Consider the following 21,567-nt stretch of genomic DNA (forward strand, 5'->3'; position numbering starts at 1 on the left):
TCACCCATTTTTAATTTTTGTAATAAACACTGATAAATTTCAGGGAAATCCTAAACAAAATAAACTGAAAAGGAAGGGCTGAATAACCACTGTTCTGTTTACAACTCAAATATATTCAGAGGTGGTGTGTTTCTGTTCGGTCTTCATGGCCTATCAGTCTTGTAAAAGGATCATGATACTGGATACTCTTGAACCTACACCTTGTAAACTGGCAAAGACTAAAATTGTGGGATTTGTCCTATGTCTAGGTTTAAATTACAAATGCAGTTTTACAACAAAGCATTCGAATTTTTTCACATAAAACTGCCAGAGTCCTGAACTCAAAAATTGTGCATGCTATCACGACTTCCTAGTGCACTGCAGGGCTAATGCAGAATCCTGACCTCAAGTCTTAAGAGGAGAAATTAACTCTAGAACTCATGCAAATATATTCATGCTAAACATACTAAGAGTGATTTGGGATCTAAGACAAGCTTGTATTGTCTTCCAATTGATCCTAAATATGATCTCTTGCGTGAAATTCCCCGGTCAATAGACTTTTGTTAATGGGATAACTATAGAATTGTCACATCAAAGGCCTGGTCTACACTAGGAAAATTAAGATGGCTTAACTACATCACTTGGGGGTGTGAAAATCCACACATGCCTGAACAACATAGTTAAGACAACCTAACATCCAGTGTAGATAGTGCTAAATTGATGGAAGAATTCTTCCATTGACCTACAATTCCACCTCTTCTGGAGCTAGATTACCTGTTCTGTCAGTAGAACCCCTCCCATCAGCATAGGTAGTGTCTATGCTGAAGCATTACAGTGGTGCAATTGTGCTGCTGTAGCATTTCAAGTATAGACAAGTCATAAGTGGCTGCGTATGAGAGAACCAAAATAAAATCCAGTGACTGCAGTCTCTGACCTTTCCCAGGGTGTCTGAGCAGTGTAATGGCCATCTGAGCGGGTCCATCGATGCATGTGTGGTGTTCTGTAGTTGAGGTTGAAATTATTTCCTGTTAAATCTCACTTTTTTTAGACCCCACTCAAAAGAAATCAATCCCCTCAAAAGAAATCAGTCCCTTGAAACATTACTTACCTCATCTGTAGTAGCACGGAGTGTCTTTCTGGGGAGCTGAATTCAGAAAAGGAGTTATAAAGCAATGTTGAAAACTCACCTTTGAACACTTTCCCAATCATTTTGCTAATATCTACAAAAAAAAACCTTTGCTTTCAAAGTCGTGTGTGTTGGCAAGTGCTGCAGCTTCTCCACTGTACTGTAGATTCTTATGACTGTGACAAAAGAGGGTTTTTCTGTCACTGTAATAAGTGCATCCCCGTGAGAGGCAGTAGCTAAGTCAAAGGACTAAGTCTTCATTTGACATAGGGTGTCTACATCAGGGCTTAGGTTGCCTTAACTTACCTGAATTTATCTCTCTCAACTCTTCTCACCCCGAGTGGTGTAGCTAAGTTGACATAAGCTTTAGGTGTAGACTAGGCCTCTGTGTGTTTTGGTGGGGCTTATTGAGGTAATTACAAGGAAAACTATTCTTGAATGTACACAGAGCAGAGTTTGAAATGTAAATTGAACTTCTTTTAGGGCTCTCCAACGTTTTGCCATTATGTGGCTTTTGCTTAGCTAGTAGAAGTTGTCACTCAGTGGAGTGGTGGTCATTTATAAGCTCCAGAACTACACTTGATTTTTCTGTTGGTGACTGGAGTCTGTAAATACAGGTCCAGTATCTACTAATGGTTACTAGATGGGGTTTATACAGATGCCAAATTTAAGTTTTTGATTACTTCAATTAACTTTCAGGCTTCGTCAAAGGCTCAACCATGAAAGATCCAAGTCGCAGCAGTACTAGCCCAAGCATCATCAATGAAGATGTGATTATTAATGGTCACTCTCATGAAGACGACAATCCGTTTGCTGAGTATATGTGGATGGAAAATGAAGAGGAGTTTAACAGGCAGGTAAGTTGCCTTACAGTTTTCAAATCTGTTGTGGTATATTCCGTTTGTGTTTCTAGCTCACAGGGTAGACAGCCTGGTCTAGTGTCTGGAGTAAAGACTAGGAGTCTGTAGACTTGGGCTCTAGTCTTGATTCTGCCACTGGGTTGCCGCTGATACTGTGGGAAAATATCAATCAGTGATTCAGTTTCCCCTCCAGTAAAATAAGTAACTGCCCCTTTTTTGATGACTGAATGAAAAACACTCTAGAAGAAGAGTTTTATTTCATAGCACAGAATTACATGGAAATATGCTATGTGTAAAGTTGCTTTCTGCAGTGTGGCTTACAGGGAAGAACTATGGGTTGGAAGACTTATCATGAGACCCTTTGTGGAGGGGTTAAGCTCGTGAGGCCAGTTACTGTGCTTTTAAACTATAACCAGGTGAAAAACATGCCTACAAGTACACCATTGGCCTTCGTAAGTCCACCTGCAGAACCCTGCTTGGTCATGGGAATGTTGAGGCAAGATGGTGTTAGCGGGGGACTTGGTAGTGACCCCTGTATTTAAGTGCATAATGCTTTCCTTTATAAAAGATTTACCTCTTTCTTGAAAGATTTACACCTGTTTATAGCAGGCCTCTGAAATTCTTTGAAGTCTTTGGATTTAGAAAAGTAGTGCTTTCTCTGTACCATAAAATTTCATGTATTAGTTGTGTTATAAATTATGAAAATCTCCATTTTCTTCTCACTTGCACTGTTAGCAATATTGTGTGGCCAAAATAATAAAATATGAACATCCTTACTCAAAATGGCATTAGGAATCTGGAGCTGCTTTGAGGGAGCTGTGGCAGCAATGCCAAGATCCCCCAAAACAATCCTCTCTGCCCCTCCAGATTTGGCTCATGGCCTCAGTTGCTCATCTCCGAAGAGATGGGCTTTCCCCCAACCACTCCCTTTCTCACTCAATACATGGCCTCCATCGCTCATAACCACTGCCACACTCCCCTACCGATGCAGGGGTAGCTAGTCCTATAGTTCAAATGTTAGCAGTCTATATTGCAGTGCTTAGAGTTTAAAATTCTGAACCCTCCTGATGGCAGTTGTTGCAACTGCATATAACAGAAATTGATTTCACCGTTTTCCTTTTGGAAAAACCTAGGAAAGACCTTGTAGACAGGGCCGGCTCCAGGCACCAGCAAAGGAAGCAGGTGCTTGGTGCGGCCAATGGAAAGGGACGGTCTGGGAATTCGGCGGTGGGTCCCTCAGTTCCTCTCTTCCTCTTTGAGCTGCACCCGAAGTGCCACCGAAGAGGAAGAGAGCGAGCGAAGGATCTACCACCAGATTGCTGCAGAAGAATGAAGTGGCGCGATTGAGCTGCCGCCGATGGACTTTATCTCTTTTCTTTACGCTTTGCCGCTTGGGGCGGCAAAAAAGCTGGAGCTGGCCCTGCATGCGGAAACTATTTTTAAAAAAAAAAATGCTATTTAGGTTACAAAGTCAGGAAATACCAGAATTTAGGTTGCCTGTGCAATATAAATTCTGCCCTTTGTGCATAAGCATTATGATAGCATGTAATCCATGTAATTAGACACTTTTTTTCTTGGGACCCACTGTTCCTTCAGTGCATAGGATGGTTAATGCTCAGAGAATGAACCAGAGTTGTGTAGTGAATGAAGCCATTTGAGGGATCCCTACTGCCTTTTCTCTAGAAGTTGAAAGGTGTATAGAAAACCAGGCAGGGAACTATAGGAGGGGAAAATGGTCATGTAGTTGAGGCAGGTGAATGCCAGAGTTCCACTCTTTTCTTGCCTTTGCTACAAACAGTGTGGTGCTGAGTGACTCACTTAAACCAAAATTTTGGCAGGTGGCCATTAATTGTGTTGAGGTGCCCACCTTGAGATATCTGAGGCCTTACTCCTGAAATATTGAATACTTGCAAACTGAAGTCCGTGGGAGCTGTGGGTGCCAAGCACTTCTTGTGCCAAGCATTCTGGAGAATGAGCACAGGATGGAGTCCTGTGTTCTAATCCTGGCTCTGCCACTGACTGTGTTGCTCTAGGCAAACCTTATTTTTTTATTCCGAATTTCTCTACCTGTAAAATGGTGCTGTTATCTCCCAGGGAAGATGTGCAGATGAACTTATTGTGGGAGGGACTAAGGCAGTGTCTGCACTTGAAATGGTAGAGCTGCACAGTTGCAGCACTTCCATGTAGACACTCTCTACAGTGACTGGAGAGGTTCTGAGACTGTAGTTAATCCATGTGCCCGAGAGGCAGTAGCTAGGTCAATGGAAATGAATATTGAATTGTTCACTGCAGGGTCTGGACTGTATTCTGTAAATGGGGTAGGTCCACGCAGCGGATGGAGGGGATAAAAGGAAATAATGAGCAGTTGCCTCTTTCTTTGAGCACTATCCATCCTGTGCACTGAATGAGGCAGAGGGCTGTGTGAAAATGAATTCATGTAACTGAAGGTTGATTCATAATTCAGCCCCGTTGTGAATACGCATTAAGGTTGCCCATGGAACCTTAATTCTGGCATTTCCTAACTTTTGAGTACATGAGCCAAATCTGTTGGAGTAAACTGTAAAAGTGGAGAAAGACTTGTTCAAGCTTCTTATGAACACATTTTCTAATTCTAATCTGTTTCCTGGGTCACCTTTATACCCTGGCTATGCCTGGCAGACATGGGGTGCCCGTCTACATTTTGCTGCTTTTTATTCTGTGTCCTGCAGCACAGTGATACTGCTGTCATATAGAACTCTCTCCAAAGCTTGTCAGCAATACCTTTGTTAAGGATTATGTCTAAGGCTATGATTTTGTCAGGGATGTTTTTAGTAAGTCAGGGGCAGGTCATGGGAAATAAACAATCACAGAAGCTGTGACCTGTCCCTGACTTTTACTAAAAACATCCCTGACAAAATGGAGAGGGAGGAAGGTCCAGCCCCCTCCATCCACCCACCCCCCAACAGCTGGGAGCTGCAAGGTCCCCATTTCCCAGTGGCTGTGGGGGCCCCTTCCAGTAGTAAAGCTGGGCAGCTCAGGGGTCACTGACCGGTGGTGGCCGGTCAGGGGCTGGGGAGGGTCACACCACTTGCAGATGCAGGGGGATCCCCTGCCATCCGTGGAGGCTGGGCTGGGATGCTGTGGGGTCCCCCACTGCCAGCTGCAGCTGGTCAGCTATGGGGCCCCCACTGTCATGAAGGTCACTGGAGGTCACATTCTGTGATTCCGTAACCTCGGTGACATAATCTTAGTCTTAATTATGGCTTCATTGCAGTATTAGCTCAGGCTCTTACTCAGGTGCTTCACCAACCCCTTTCCAAACACACACACGTGATTCACCCTGAAGTGAATTCAATGGTGTTTTCAACCCAGGCTAGCTGGCCTGGTTAGAGTTGTGGGTTAGAGCCTGGGTTCTTCTCTGGTTCTCCTTTCATTCAGGCTGGTAACCTTATCTTGCAGTGAAGACACAGGCTAAACTATTTGAGTGCTGATAGCCCTCCATTGCCTTCCCACAGTTCCTCCTGCATACCCAGAAGGGCAGACAAGTAGACAGGTTCTCCCACAATTCACTGGGAAAGAATCAGAGTGGCTTAGTTTACTGCAGTACAGAGAACCAGAGGATATTTTAAGCAGTCAAGGGATAAGAGGAAAGATCCTGTCATAAATCAGTAACCCTGGAAACAAAGGGTAGGAATAAATGGTCCATTCTCAGAATGGAGAGAGGTAAACAGAGGTGTCCCCAGGGATCTCTGCTGGGACCAGTGCTGTTCAACATATTCATAAATGATCTGGAGAAAGGGATAAACAAGTGGCAATATTTGCAAATGGTACAAAATTGCTCAAGATAAGTTGAAAGCAGACTGCAAGGAGTTACAAAGGGGTCTCACAAAACTAGGTGACTGGGCAACACAATGTACTCCTGGGGGAATTCTGCACCATTGCACAATGCAGAATTGTGCAGAATTTCCATTTTCCCCCTTGGAAATAAGCTTCAGAGATGTTGGCCACCACTAGGGGCCGCTGGACCCAGCAGAGCCCAGCTCACAAATAAAAGACAAGGCTGTGTTGAGGGAGAGGGAACTGGAGGGTTTCCAGCAGCTGCAGTTGCTCACACGCCCTGAAGTAAGGAGGTGGCAACACGCAGGAAACTCTGAGCAAGCCCCGGGACCCAGCATCAGGCTGTTTCTCCCTCAGGATCCCTGGGCTCTAGGAGGGTAGAGTCTGAGTGTTTGGGCTGGGGGGAGAGGGGGCACGTAGCTGGGCTCTAGGGGTAGGGTGTGTGACTGTCTGGTCAGGGTAGGGGTCCACAGCTGGCGTCAAGGGGGGAGGGGAACAGGGTGTGACTGTTTGGGCCGGGGGGGCTGCAGCTGGGCTCTGCAGGAGAGGGGAGTGACTTGCTGACAGGTATTTTGAAATAAATTAGCTAAATAATTGAAACTGGCGTGATTACATAGTAGCAAAGAATCCTGTGGCACCTTATAGACTAACAGACGTTTTGGAGCATGAGCTTTCGTGGGTGAATACCCACTTCCTCAGATGCATGTAATGGAAATATCCAGGGGCAGGTATATATATGTGTGCTAGCAAGCAAGCTAGAGATAACGAGGTCAGTTCAATCAGGGAGGATGGGGCCCTGTTCTAGCAGTTGAGGTGTGAAAACCAAGAGAGGAGAAACTGGTTCTGTAATTGGCAAGCCATTCACAGTCTTTGTTCAATCCTGAGCTGATGGTGTCAAATTTGCAGATGAACTGAAGCTCAGCAGTTTCTCTTTGAAGTCTGGTCCTGAAGTTTTTTTGCTAACACGGCTACCCTCTGATACTTGATTACATAGTGTTATTTTGACAGATATTGGGTGCAGAATTTTTAATTTTTTTGGTGCAAAATCCCCCCAGGAGTAACAGTGGCAGATTAATTCAGTGTTGATAAATGCACAGTAATGCACATTGGAAAATGTAATCCCAACTATATATACAAAATGATGGGATGTAAATTAGCTGTTAACACTCAAGAAAGACACTTTGCAATCATAATTGATAGTTCTCTGAAAACATCTGCTCAATATGCAATGGCAGTCAAAAAAGCTAACCATGTTAGGAACCGTTAGGAAAGTAATAGATATTATGCTATTTTCTGTTTTATTGCCATTCTATAAATCTATGGTATGCCCACACCTTGAATATTGTGTGCCTGTCTGGTCACCCCATCTCAAAAAAAGATGTATTAGAACTGAAAAAGGTACAGAGAAGGGCAAGAAAAACAACTAATGGTATGGAACAGCTTCCCTGTGAGGAGAGATTAAAAAGACTGGGACTCTTCAGCTTGGAGAGACCACTGTGGGGGGGGGGGGGGGGAAATATGATAGAGGTCTAAAACATCTTGACTGGTGTGGAGAAAGTGAGGCGGTATTGTTTACTCTTTCACATAACACAAGAACCAGGGATCACCCAATGAAATTAATAGGCAGCAGAATTAAAACAAACCAAAGGAAGCACGTCTTCACACAATGCACAGTCAACGTGTGGAACTCATTGCCAGGGGATGATGTGAAGGCCAAAAACTATAACTCATTTCAAAAAAGAATTAGATAAGTTCATGGAGGATAGGTCTATCAATGACTGTTAGCCAAGATGGTCAGGGATGCAACCACATGCTCTGGGTGTCTCTGGCCTCTGACTGCCAGAAGCTGGGAGTGGATGACAGGATGGATCACTCTGATTATCTGTCCTGTTCATTCCCTCTGAAGCACCTTGGCCACTGTTGAAAGACAGGATACTGGGCTAGATGGACCATTGATATAACCCAGCGGGGTTGTTTTTATGTGCTTGTCCCCCAGAAATCCTAGTTATACACATGGGACCACAGAACCAGTGAGGACACAGTAACTCAAGCAGGGCTTTGCAGTGTGGCTGCTCACACCTGGGTGCTGAGTTAATGTGCAGTGAAGATATACGGTAGAGCAGTGGTTCTCAACCTAGTTACCATTGTGGGCTGCATATGCAGCTCTCTGTGTGTTGTGGATCAATCTGTATTCTACCGGTATGGCCATGAGGGTGTCACATGGATTGCAGCTGTGTGCTGATTGGGTCGAGGGTTGAGAACTACTGCCATAGAGAGACTTATCCACCAGAAAGCTCTTTTCCCCTTTCTAACTTTAGATTGAAGAGGAGTTATGGGAAGAAGAATTTATTGAGCGTTGTTTCCAGGAAATGCTGGAAGAGGAGGAAGAACATGAGTGGTTTATTCCTGCTCGAGACCTCCCACAAACAATGGATCAAATCCAGGACCAGTTTAATGACCTCGTTATCAGTGACAGCTCATCACTGGAGGATCTGGTGGTATGTTTCCTCTTAGCTTGTTCTTAGATAACTTTGTTTGAAATTTAAAAAAAAAAAAAAATCACCTTCCAAAAGACTCTCTAGGGCCTTGACAGGTCATTAAAATGGCTAATAAAAAAACTAACAAACAGCAACAGCCAGTTATCAGTAATATAAAGGCTCTCCAGCTCAGATCCCATATATAATCCAGCGATCTCTTTAACCTGATATACACATGTAGGGGAAAATACTAAAGTATTGGATACAGTACTGTTATCTTACCAAAAATGGTATGGAATGTGATAGTAGCTGAAGTTCTGTTGGATTGTCCATAGAATTGCATGGGTGTTTTACATAGTCCATTGCCACAAATACTAGTGGTATGTGGGTATATACGCTGCTTGGCAGAAATCACTATGTACTCAATGAAAGGCGAAAGGTTGAACATGCTGACTGCGTGGTGTGTAATCCAGCAGGTGTGGCTTAATTCAACAGCTCTTGTTGCAGGCAGTCTGATGTACATCCAAACATTGTGTTAACAGAATTTGGCATGTTGGAAATAGAGCCTTAGGACTGAAATAATACAGTCCAGATCTAGCTTGAGATGTGTTGGTAGAAAATTTTGAAAGAGATTACCTAGATTTGTATTGACTGTAGCCGGTATAATTAATTATTCATTTGTCAGCCCAAACTTTTTAAAATATGTGGAGATGATCTTTTTACTTGTACTTAGGAGTGAATCTTTGCCAAGAAACCTAAAACTTCTTTAAAAACCTAGTGTAAATCTTGCTAACTCTCCTTATAAGTACTTGGAATTATTTTAATGTCTCGGTTCCTAGAATAGAAACTGTTAAATTTACAAAGATGTTGAAATGAACTGAAAGTACCCAAACAAGTTTCAGATAGTGCCTATTAGCCCAGAACAGTTAACTTGCAAAAGCAACTAATATAAAACATTATAACTGACACTCCCAAAAGCAAAGGAACTACATGGCAGTGCAGAGACATACCATGCTGATACTTTACAGCTGCCTAATGTCCATGACATCCAGTGCACACCCTCTTGCAGCTGCCCGTCAGTGCAATGGCTATTGACCCATGACAGAGGTACACAGGGTACATTCAGTAATGTTGGACTTCTCTAGAGCAGTGTTTCCCCAACTTGTTCCGCCACTTGCGCAGGGAAAGCCCCTGGTGGGCTGGGCTGGTTTGTGTACCTGCCGCATCCGCAGGTTCGTCCGATCGCGGCTCCCAGTGGCTGCAGTTCACTGCTCCAGGCCAATAGGAGCTGCTGGAAGCGGGGGCCAGTATGTCCCTCGGCCCATGCCGCTTCCAGCAGTTCCTATTGGCCTGGAGCAGTGAACTGTGGCGACTGGGAGCTGCAATGGGCCGAACCTGTGGACATGGCAGGTACACAAACCGGCCCAGCCTGCCAGGGGCTTTCCCTGTGCAAGCAGCAGAACAAGTTTGGGAACCACTGCTCTAGAAATCCAACAGCAGAGAGAGAGAGAATCGTTGCTAGCCTGAGACTGATGCTAGTGATCAACCACACGCTAACTGTATGCCTGAAATGTTCTTGTGCACTTGAAATGTCTTGTTAAAGATCGATACTTCACAATAAGCCTTGAAAAAATAAAATTAACTATATGTAACTTCTAGGCCAATGTATCTTTCAGCCCAGTGACTCAAGATAGCAGACGTACAACTGGCCTGAAATATAAAGTGATAACAAAGGTGCTGGTGACAAAACTAATGCGTAAACAACTTAGAGTTTAAATAAATTCATGCTTCCAGCTATCCCAGTTTCTGTTCTTTCTTTGTTAGGCAATACGTGGAAGTTTTTTGTGTAAAATGAAGATTCCCTTGGTGCTGCTTATTGCCCGCATGGAAGTTATTACATTCCTGAGTTCTCTGGAAATACTACAGGGTGGCTAATTATGAAATAAGCAGGCATATGTACTCAAGTGTGGGTATTTAGCACATTAGTATTCTATTTTGACATAACTCTTCTTTGAAGGAAAAACCAGTCAGTCTGTGGCTTAAAACTATTCAAATCTAGTTTCTAACATCAAGTCTTTGTTTGCTTATGTTGCATCACCAAATGTGTCTACAAACAGATATAAGGTTTAAGACCATGTGACACTTGTCCAGAATCAGTTTGACTGAATTAAAGCTCTGGTGCTTTTGGTGTTTTAGGGAGACTACAGGCTTTAACTTGCAGCTTTTCAGGGAAGGGATTGTCTGCTTAGTACTTGTTTGTATAGTGCCTAACACAATGGGACTCTGATTTAATTGAAGCTTCTAGGTGCTTCTGCTGTTTTTTTTTGTTGTTGTTGTTGTTTTTAAGACCTTAATAGCCCTGCTCTTAAGGTGTAGTGATGAGCAGGTGAAGGGTTCTAAACCTCTTTGTGATTTTAATGTATTCAAGAACTTACATTAAATTGTCTGTCATTTTAAACTTGTAAGCAAGCTATGGCTCTGAACAATGCTTTTCTCAGGAAAAGTGAGATATAAGTAACATTGTGATTTGGTTGTCTCTTTCTCTGCAGGTCAAGAGTAATCTGAATCCAAACGCAAAGGAGTTTGTTCCTGGGGTGAAGTACTAAATATATGAGTAGACTGGGCCCTCTTTTGGTGGATGTAGCACAATTTCCACACTGTGAAGCCAGTATTAGAAGATTTAATTGTAAAAGCTCTCTCTTCTCGTCACTGTGTTACACTTATGCATTGCCAAAGTTTTGTTAGTCTTGCATGCTTAATAAAAGTGCTGAGACTGTTATTAAGTAAAAAGCTGTCAAAAGTTTAATGAAAACATAATTGGACCTTGGCTTTCTGTGAAGGAGACAGTGAGGTAAGAAGCACCAGTCAAGTTGAGACAAAGTACCAAATTTATGAAAACCTCTTGCAGACTCTGTTTTTTAAAAGGATTTAGGATTTAACTAAGGATGGTCTGTTACTAAAACATGTCAACTGGTGTTAATTTGCACCTGATAATGCCTTAACTTAAAAATAAAAGCAAGGTTATCGGATAATTATGCAAATTAGCTAACTTTCCGTTTCAGTATTTTTACTAATGTTAATTTTCTTCCTTAAAAAAAACTTTACTTCATGCTCTTCTTTTTGAAAAGTGTGAATGAACGATCATACCAGACTTCTACAGACCTGTGCAGAGTCCTAGATCTCAGCTACTGAACTAACAAACAAGCAGTTGGAAGAAATGTCCTATATTTACAGAATATCGTGTTACAAATGTTTGTTTCACTTGCTAATTACATTTAAGGAGATATGTTTCATCACAATTTCTTCCAAGAACTTGGCTACATAGCACACTGTCTATGTAACTTCTAGCGTACAACCTTTAATAGAGCTGGATTTAACCAAGAAAACTTTAGCGTTAGTGATTTGAGTGGTGCTTTTCCCTTGCTTTGTTTAATCATCACTACACAATAGTCTACAGCACAACAACTTTTTTCTTTTAATAAAGCTAGAACAGTTTTGGCTTCTTAAACTTCATATTTGGGTAGGTTAAGCTGCCATACGTGTTCAGTGTGAATAGTGTTTAAGTTGAAAATATTGTAAAAAAATTATATTTTTTCAAAAATATTTAAAAAAATAAATAATAGTAGAAATGATTTGGTGATTGTCTCTTGAATATGCACCCTACTCAGACACATTCGATAATGTGAGGGAATGAAGGGAATAATTCTACACTATCCCAGCAAGAATAATGCTTAAGGTTTTAATAAATGGTGCTCCTTGTAACAAGCTAGTCCAAAGTAATGATTTGAAGTTGGTGTCTGATTTACTTCTCATTTCTTCGTACTAGCATTTCCTTGACCATCTTCCCTTAGATACATTTCTCACTGCTACTAATGGCAGTTCAGTGCCATCATTGCTTGCAGCATTGCAAACCCTAGTGTAGACAGTGCCCAGCTGATGGCACCATTTGAAGGACTGTGGCTAAAACTGAGCCTTTCGGAAGCTTTCATGGTACAATCTGAGTCCTGCCACACTTTGGGTGTCACAGACAAATAGCACCTGAATGCAGCTGATAATGAAAAGCTAGTGGAAGACACTGGAGAGGGACTTAAATCATCATTATGGGTATAGTGGGTAGCTTCAAAGTGTTGACACAATAGAGATGGATCCTAATTTCCACTCAGGTAGCTTTGTTTAATGGTGCATTTAATGCTGAACTAACTGTCTTTGAGATGAACTCAAATCTTTTGTCCTTCTACTTGTATTTAGTCTTCACAGTGCCAGCACTTTATTTTAGAAGCATTGTTTGTTTTCATTCAGATCTACTGGATTGCTTCCTGCTCTGATTGTCGGAGTGTTGAGTAATTTATTCACACAGTGGTAGCTGGTAATCTCTAAGCACCCATTTGCAGTACTGATCAGCAGCTTTAATATTTACCACATTTAGAATGAGAAATCACCACCTAGAGGAATCTCTGGAGATGGGGGGCGGGGGGGTGGGGAAGATGAATTTGACATTCTAGTATAAATCCACACTATTGGAGGCCATGCCCACTTTCAAGATATTTACAGATTCTACCAGCCTAGTCCAGCTAACCACAAACTGCACCCACTGGCCTCTCCAACATCTGATGACAGCTGTCTCCATTTACTAGCCCTGTCCTCTCCTAAATCACCAAGGAGTTATTCATTTCCATTTCTAATACACTTCTAGTCAGGTCTGTAGCTGACTTCTTAAGGGACACAACAAAAACCTTGATCTCATCATTTCCCTTCTTACGTTTCCTTTGCAGAATAATTCTCAGAGCCTAATATCAGTATCAAATGTTAGGTGAACATGAAATGTGTCAAGGAAAAAAAATGAAATGCCACCCCAATAGGGTGCTTTTCCCCTGGGATTGTGGAATAGGGTAAATTTCACCCCAGAAGAGTGCTCCTGCATTGCCAACACCACTTCCTTCTCTAGCCTTCGTTGCCTTTGGAAGGGTCTCCAAACTCTCTGAACCTAGACTTGATTAAATTCTGAGATGTGATGCTATGGGGGCATGTGGCTGCAAAGTGCTTTCACTTGCATATGCTATGTGTAGGAGCTTACTAGTGATGCAACCAAGAATCTTTAAAATGACTTGGACAACAGAAAAGAGCGAACAAAGTATGTAGTATAAAGTTGATTAATGATATTCAAAGTGGCAGTGGGTGTTCTCTGGGAGCGTTGCTAGTCAGTCACAGAGAGACCCTCCCCTTTTAGATCCTATCACTCATCAGCAAGGGAGCTCAGGCACACTTGCATGTCCAGTCGCAAGCTGCATTTTGGTATTAACGGCACTTCATCAAGGTCCAGGGAGGGATCACCTTTGCATTAAACATACCCATAACTCAGTCCAGTCAAGCTGCAGTGTTTGTGCATTCCATTTCCTAGGGAGATGTGTTTGCAGGTATGTCTTGGTAAGGGTTTCTTGCAGAAGTTTCCGACTAGGCAATTCTGGAAAGTGACTGGGCACAAAGGCATTATTCAACTAATCTGTGTTCAGAGTCAATTTTTCTTATTGGGGATGCAAACATTTACTTCTGTTAGTCCTGGAGAGCCAAAGCAGTTCAGAAAATGAGCTCGTCTATTCATCCTTGGGTATAATTAACAATTATTTAAGATCTAATTATACTTATGCAAGCTATTGAAAGCTAGGTAGTTGCTTAGCAGTTGGTTCATCATTTGTCTAGCAGAACTTTCTTCACAAGATGGAAAAACGCTCCTTTACTCTGGTCATGAACTGCTGCATATGGAGGTCATTGCTACATTGAGGCTATCTGTCAGAGCCTGTGCTACCGAAAGGTTCTGCTGAACCTCAGCCCATTGGATCAGGGATTCAGGAAGAGGTTAATAGGCCTCCGTGCATGACAGATCAAGAATTCTAACAAATGCTTCACAAAAATCTTAACTATTAATTGTCCATTAAATGGCAGTGTGGCAAATGCCAAGGTAGTTTACACTCAATGTAACAGGCAATAGGAAAGACAGATCAGTGTAGCAGAGCTATCCAACATAAACTTTTCTAGGGTTACGTTGTGGGACTAGTGAGGCAAATATAAGGGGCAGTTCTCTCCACTGTTAATAAAAACACAGCGAAACAAGTGATCTGGAATATTAATGTATCAAATACATTATCCCAACAAAAAATGCTATAGTGTCCATACTAAGTGTGCCATGGTGGCCATGCTGATCCAGATTAATCCCTGGTATAATTCTGCTGAAGTTTGTGGAGTTACACCAGAAATTAATTTAGCCCAGAATGTCTGGATAGCAGTTTATTACACACAATGACTAGTTGAGCTGTGTAAAACTTGGGCTAGTTTTGTCTAGATTCATGAGTATTCCAGCGAATCTGAGCCAAGTTTTGAACAAATCTTAAACCAATTTGGGGTTAGAGTTGGAAACTGCAAACGCTGGTTTGAAGTCAGTCCATCCACAACTCTGCTGTTTTGGTTGAGCTGCTTTGAGGTGCTGGGTTTGACACACAATAGCCAAATGTACAATACTGAAGGCTTGTGCTATCTCAAGAGTAAGCAGGCCACAGCTGTCACATGCTTAGACCAAATGGACAGCACAGCATAAAGATGACTGACTCAAACCAGGGTATGTTGCCCTTTGTAGACTCCACAGGGACATGAATCAAAACTATGGGGGAACCCCTATGAACTGATCCCCACGTTCTCCCCTCTTCAGTTTGACACAGCTCTTCAGCAACCTACGAACTAGAACTGTGGTACATCGTACCGAACTGGCACTGAATGACTTGTGTCTGTCACATTACAGGAGTCTTTCAGACCTTAGTACATATGAACAGGTTGTCTGTGTTATCTTGTATGTTTTCCGTTGTGTCACAATTCCTTTTTGTTCTTGCATTAAATCCCTTGAAAACAGGGCATACTGGCACATACTTGAACCACTCTATCCTTTTGACCATGCTCATTCCAAATGGAAAATCGTAGCTTTTCAAATTTGCAGCTGTGGTTCTGTCTGCATGTGCTCCGGCCTTCCACTGAACCAGCCCACGCTCCTCCTGTGTCCCTGGGGAAAGCAAGACATCCTGAGTGTTAGGACAGCAAAATAACTAAAGAGCTTACTCATTCAAAGTAATGAGCCATTGGATGTAGTTCACTTGTCTGGAGAAAGGATTGTTCCACAGCAGCTCAGACCATTGACTAGGCTGGTATCCTGCCTTCTGAAATGGCCAGGGCCTGATGCTTCCAAAAAGACAGAAAAATGTATCTGGCCAACTGTTCAATGCTCTACAAGGAGGTGTGTGTGGGGAGGGGGGAAATACACCCCCTACCTTTTATACCTGAAAGCATGAGATTGCATTACCTCACTATCAATGGATGGGATAGTATCTAAACTGTTAAAATGGTCCTGAGTTCCCATGAGAACTCTGCACGCAGGAAACAGGACAGGATCAAGCTTGTAGTGCTAGCTGTCTTGCTAGTATTTGTAAGATTATCCCACCCTTTGTAAAAACAAACTCTGCTATGGTGTTTGATCCAGTGTTTTTCTGCAGCAGTGAGTTCCACAGATTGAGTATGTGTTACATAAAATATATCCTCATACTTATAAACATAGTACTCTTTAACATCACTGAGTGACCCTTAGTTGTCACAGAATGAGATGGGATATACAGGAAGGACTGATCAGTTCTTTGAGTGCTTGCTCATATCCATTCCAGTTAGGTGTGCGCGCGCCGCGTGCACGTTCGTCGGAAGATTTTTACCCTAGCAACACTTGGTGGGTCGGCTGGGCGCTCCCTGGAGTGGCGCTGCCATGGCACCAGATATATACCCCTGCTGACCCAACCGCCCCTCAGTTCCTTCTTACCGCCCGTGTTGGTCATTGGAACAGTGGAGTGCGGTTTCACTGACCTCCACCTCCCTAGCTACTTGTACTTCTCTAGTTATTTTGTTGTGTATATTGTTCAAAGTTATATAGTTATAGTTAATTTTTATTGTTCATAGTTAGTGTATAGTTAAGAGGGGTTTGAGGATTAGCACCTTCCCCGCACCCGGTGCCGGGGCCCATGCCCAGTTCACCGGGTTTCAAACCGTGCTCGGCCTGTCATAAGCCGATGCTGACAGGAGATCCACACGACTCCTGCCTTAAGTGCCTCGGGGAATCTCACCTGGCAGACAAGTGTCACGTTTGCAAGGCTTTTAAGCCGAGAACAAAAAAGGAGCAAGACTTTCGGCTAAAGCAGCTCCTCATGGAGGCGGCTTTTACCTCTCTGCCTTGGGCACCGAGCGCTGGTCAATCGGCGGGCAGAAGCACCTCCTCGGCTCCGGACCGCGCCGGTACTGCCAAGGGCTCTCGGCACCGGCCGTCGCTGGCACCGAAGTCGACTCGGCACCGCTCCCTCTCCCCGAGGTCGAGAAAGCCTAAGACTCTTGCTCCTTCCGTGCCACCTGCACCGCAGCTAGAGAGCTCGTCTAATTTGGATTGCCCGGCACCGACACCTGCTGCAGCACCGACGACGTCGGCACCGTCGATTCCGGTCCCACGAGGGCCGTCGAGTCCAGTGCCTGACAGCTTCCCGGCACGCGCCGTGGTTGAGCTTACTATTCCCTCCACGCCGGAGACATTCTCAACGGCGAGGGATCTGATTGCCATGACAGAGTCGACGCTGCCTCAACCCCCGGCACCTCCGGTGCAGGTAATACAGTCTATCGGCAAGCCTGCCTTGATAAGGCCATCCTCTGTCGGCACAGCAGAGCGGCACCGTTCACGATCACGGTCCCGCAGACGCTCCAGGTCCCATCGGCACTCCCGCTCCCGACACCGCTCACAGTCCCGGTACCGTTCTCCCTCCTCGGTACCGGTCGCACTCGCTGCACCGGTCGGTATCCTGTTCACCGGCCTGCTATCTCGGCACCGTTCCAGCTCCCGGCACCACTCCAGGCACCGTGACTCCCGTAGCCGCTCCTGACGTCGAACCTCGAGATCTCGGTCGACCTTCCGGCACCACTCCGGTCGCAGGTCCCGATCTCGTTCCCAGTACCGGTAAGCCTCCCGGTACCGGTCCCTGGTGCCAAACAGGGCAAGGTCCGCTAGAGACAGAGACGCTGCCCAGGGCTTTTCAGCACCTCCATGGCCATCCAGACACGCATCAGTGTCGTCCCATGTGGACAGCACTTATGCTCAGGACCGTGATACTGATGTGCCCACCAGAGTCTTCCAAGAGACCCAGGCCCAGGACCAAGGACCCTATCAGTGGCCTTTCTGGACACCTTGGGCGTACCGCCAGGCCCAAGGCGTCTCAGTAGTTCTGTCCCGCTCTGTCTCATCAGAGCACCAAGTGCCAGAGGCGACGGTTAGCCGTCCCCCTCCGACTGCTGCGGAGGAAGCCCCAGTCCACCCACTGGACTCCCAGGTTCCTCTGGAGCAGGAGATCGTCCAAGAACAACAGGCCACCCAGGACCCGCTCGTCGCCGGCATCTCCTCTTTCTCTTCTCCAGATGAGGCAGTGGCAGGAACATCCTCCTTGGGCCCTCCTCCAATCGACCTGAGAGCCCATCAGGACCTGCTAAGGAGGGTAGCACTCGATATGAACCTCCAGGTGGAGGAGGTCCCGGAGGTAGAGGACCTGGTAGTGGACATTCTATCGGTGGATACCCCCACTAGAGTGGCCCTACCTTTTATTCGGACCATCCAGGCGAATGCCGATACTATATGGCAGTCCCCAGCCTCTATCCCTCCTGCGGCCAGGGGAGTCGAACGTAAATATATGGTGCCCTCTGAAGGGTACGAATACTTGTATGTCCATCCTCCTCCCTGCTCACTAGTCATCCAGTCTGTTAATGAGAGGGAATGCCATGGCCAGCAGGCGCCAGCCTCGAAATCGAAGGAGGCTAGGTGAATGGACTTACTTGGCTGCAAGGTGTACTCGGCAGCGGCCCTACAGCTCCGGGTGGCAAATCAACAAGCCTTGCTTAGCTGCTATAATTATAACACCTGGGTAGTGGTGGGTAAGTTTACGAAGCTTCTCCCTCAAGACTCCCGCCAAGAGTTCGCTGCCCTCTTGGAGGAAGGGAAAAAGGTGGCCAGAACTTCCCTCCAGGCCTCGTTGGATGCAGCAGACTCAGCAGCCAGGACTCTGGCCTCGGGTGTTGCCATGAGGCGCATCTCATGGCTTCAGGTTTCAAACCTCCCACTGGAGCTGCAGTATACCATTCAGGACTTGCCATTTGATGGTAAAGGCCTCTTCTCAGAAAAGACTGACCCCAGGCTGCAAAGCCTGAAGGACAACAGGGTCATAATGTGCTCTCTCGGCATGCATACGCTGGTGACCAATGCAGGCCTTTCCATCCCCAGCCTCACCGCCCATACTCTGTGTGCCTAGACAAAGACAGGACTTTAGCAGATGGCGCGTCCGAAGTGGTCACAGGCAACCGTCTCTCCTACTTCCTCCTGGCGTGGTCCCAGTTAACTTCAGATCACTGGGTCCTACGCACGGTGGAGTATGGGTACCACCTCCAATTTATTTCAACCCCACCCTCCCACCCTGTCCCTCTTCAGGGACCCCTCTCACGAGCAATTCCTCTTACAAGAGGTGCAGACACTCCTCGCCATAGGAGCTATAAAGGAGGTACCGATGGACGAAAGGGGCAAGGGGTTTTACTTCCATTATTTCCTAATCCCCAAGTCGAAGGGAGGTCTCAGACCTATCCTAGACCTGTGAGGATTCAACCAGTTTATGATAAAGTTGAAGTTCCGCATGCTATCCCTGGGGACCATTATCCCATCCTTGGATCCTGGAGACTGGTATGCTGTCCTCGATATGAAGGACGCATACTTTCACATCGCCATCTTTCCCCTGCACAGGAGATACCTCCGCTTTGTAGCCAACCGTCAGCACTTCCGATTTACGGTCCTGCCGTTTGGCCTTTCTACAGCCCCAAGGGTGTTTACAAAGTGTATGGCCGTAGTCGCCGCCCACCTCCGCTGACGTCGGATACACGTTTTTCCGTATCTAGACGATTGGCTCATCCGAGGGGCCTCTGAGACACAAGTCACTCAGCATGTGGGCATCGTCAAGGACCTATTCACGCATCTAGGCCTGATGATCAATATAGAAAAATCCACTCTGGTTCCCACGCAGAGTTTAGACTTCATAGGAGCTATCCTGGACTCCAATCTAGCCAGAGCCTGCTTACCACAGCCACGGTTTCAGGCGATGGCAACAATCATCCGAGGTTTACAGAATTTCCCAATGGCCTCAGCTCGCACTTGTCTCGGTCTCCTGGGTCACGTGGCTGCCTGCACATTGGTAACCAAACACGCCAGGCTCCGTCTCTGTCCTCTCCAAGTTTGGCTCAATTCGGTATATCGCCCAGGCAGAGACCCAATAGACACGATAGTCACCATTCCCCCAAGCACCCTAGGCTCCCTAGAATGGTGGCTAACTCCCTCCCTGGTGTGTGCAGGGATGCCGTTCCATCCGCCCCAACCCTCAATGTCCCTGACGACAGACGCGTCATCTCTTGCCTGGGGTGCTCACCTCAGTCACCTTCATACTCAAGACCTTTGGTCTTCTCAGGAGCTGGCATTACACATAAATGTCCAAGAACTGAGAGCAGTCCGCCTGGCGTGCCAGGCATTCCAACAACAGTTGCGAGGCTGTTGTGCATCAGTGTTTACAGACAACACAACGGCCATGTACTACATAAACAAACAGGGAGGGACACGGTCCTCCCCCCTTTGTCAGGAGGCCATCCAATTCTGGGACTTTTGCATAGCCCACTCGATAGATCTGGTAGCGTCCTTTCTCCCAGGCGTTCGGAACACCCTGGCGGATCAACTCAGCAGGTCTTTCCTGTCTCACGAGTGGTCAATCTGCCCAGACATTATGCATTCTGCTTTCCAGAAGTGGGGATTTCCCCACATAGACTTGTTCGCTTCCCACGAGAACAGGAAATGCCAGATGTTCTGCTCCTTCCAAAGTCTCTCCCCGGAATCGATCTCAGACGCTTTCCTGATGCCATGGAAGAGCCAGCTCCTCTATGCCTTCCCACCATTCCCGCTGGTTCAAAAGGTCCTGCTGAAATTCTGCAGGGACAGAGCGCGCATCATCATGATCGCTCCAGCGTGGCCCAGGCAGCACTGGTACACCACGTTACTCGACCTGTCGATAGCCAACCCAATTACCCTGCCACTCCACCCAGACCTCATAACTCAGGACCACGGCAGGCTTTGCCACTCGGACCTGCAGGCTCTTCACCTCATGGCGTGGCTGCTGCGTGGCTAAACCAGTCAGAGTTACGTTGCTCTGAATCAGTACGACAAGTTCTCCTGGGTAGCAGGAAGCCTTCCACCTGGTCAATGTACCTGGCCAAGTGGAAGCGTTTCTCCTGCTGGTGCAAAATGCTTAATCTTACTCCCAATGAGGTCTCGATCCCCTCTATTTTGGACTACCTCTGGTCTCTCAAACAGCAGGGCCTAGCAGTATCATCACTGAGGGTACACTTGGCAGCCATCTCTACCTTCCACCCAGGCGAAGGTGGTCGTTCCATGTTCTCACACCCTATGGTTTTGAGGTTCTTCAAGGGCTTGGAGCGCTTATACCCTCAAGTACACTGCCCAGCCCCGACCTGGGACCTCAACCTGGTTTTAACCAGACTTATGTCTCCCCCATTCGAGCTGTTAGCAACCTGCTCGCTATTATACCTGTCTTGGAAGACAGCTTTCCTCGTAGCCATTACATCGGCCAGACGAGTCTCCGAGCTTAGGGCTCTTACAGTGGATCCACTATACACTGTGTTCCACAAAGACAAGGTGCAGTTGCGACCACACCTGGCTTTCCTCCCTAAGGTGGTTTCAGCCTTTCATGTTAACCAGGACATCTTTCTCCCAGTCTTCTTCCCGAAGCCACACTCAACGCGACGGGAGCAACAATTGCACTCCCTGGACGTCCATAGAGCACTCGCATTTTATATTGAGCGGACAAAACCGTTTCGTAAAACGCCCCAACTCTTTGTCGCGGTAGCAGACCTAATGAAAGGCCTACCTGTTTCCTCTCAGAAGATCTCATCTTGGGTGACGGCGTGCATCCATACTTGTTATGATTTGGCTCATATTTCCCCAAGCCACATCACCGCGCATTCTACCAGGGCTCAGGCTTCATCTGCCGCCTTCCTGGCTTGTGTACCTATCCAGGAAATATGTCACGCAGCTACCTGGTTCTCGGTCCACACATTTGCTCTGCATTATGCTCTGGTTCAACAGTCTAGAGATGATGCAGCCTTTGGCTCAGCAGTTTTGCATTCTGCCACATCTCACTCCGACCCCACC

The 21,567-nt window shown here is 45.8% G+C and overlaps 2 protein-coding genes across 2 annotated transcripts in view; one reads left to right on the forward strand and one right to left on the reverse strand.

The window, feature by feature from the left end:
- The first annotated feature begins 602 nt into the window (after window positions 1-602).
- Window positions 603-11,890, forward strand: PAIP2 (poly(A) binding protein interacting protein 2). The gene is made up of 3 exons (XM_050962888.1): window positions 603-1,962; window positions 8,100-8,279; window positions 10,808-11,890. Exons 1-3 carry the CDS (start codon window positions 1,825-1,827, stop codon window positions 10,862-10,864), a joined length of 375 nt encoding a protein of 124 aa, XP_050818845.1. The 5' UTR covers window positions 603-1,824; the 3' UTR covers window positions 10,865-11,890.
- A 3,165-nt stretch (window positions 11,891-15,055) lies between these two features.
- SLC23A1 (solute carrier family 23 member 1) overlaps window positions 15,056-21,567 on the reverse strand; it is a 28,680-nt gene continuing 22,168 nt past the window's right edge. Inside the window, exon 15 of the mRNA XM_050962708.1 lies at window positions 15,056-15,303. Within this exon, the coding sequence (XP_050818665.1) occupies window positions 15,056-15,303 (248 nt within the window). The remainder of the gene's footprint in view (window positions 15,304-21,567) is intronic.

The sequence above is a fragment of the Gopherus flavomarginatus genome, chromosome 7 (assembly GCF_025201925.1).
Source record: "Gopherus flavomarginatus isolate rGopFla2 chromosome 7, rGopFla2.mat.asm, whole genome shotgun sequence".
Classification (NCBI taxonomy): domain Eukaryota; kingdom Metazoa; phylum Chordata; order Testudines; family Testudinidae; genus Gopherus; species Gopherus flavomarginatus.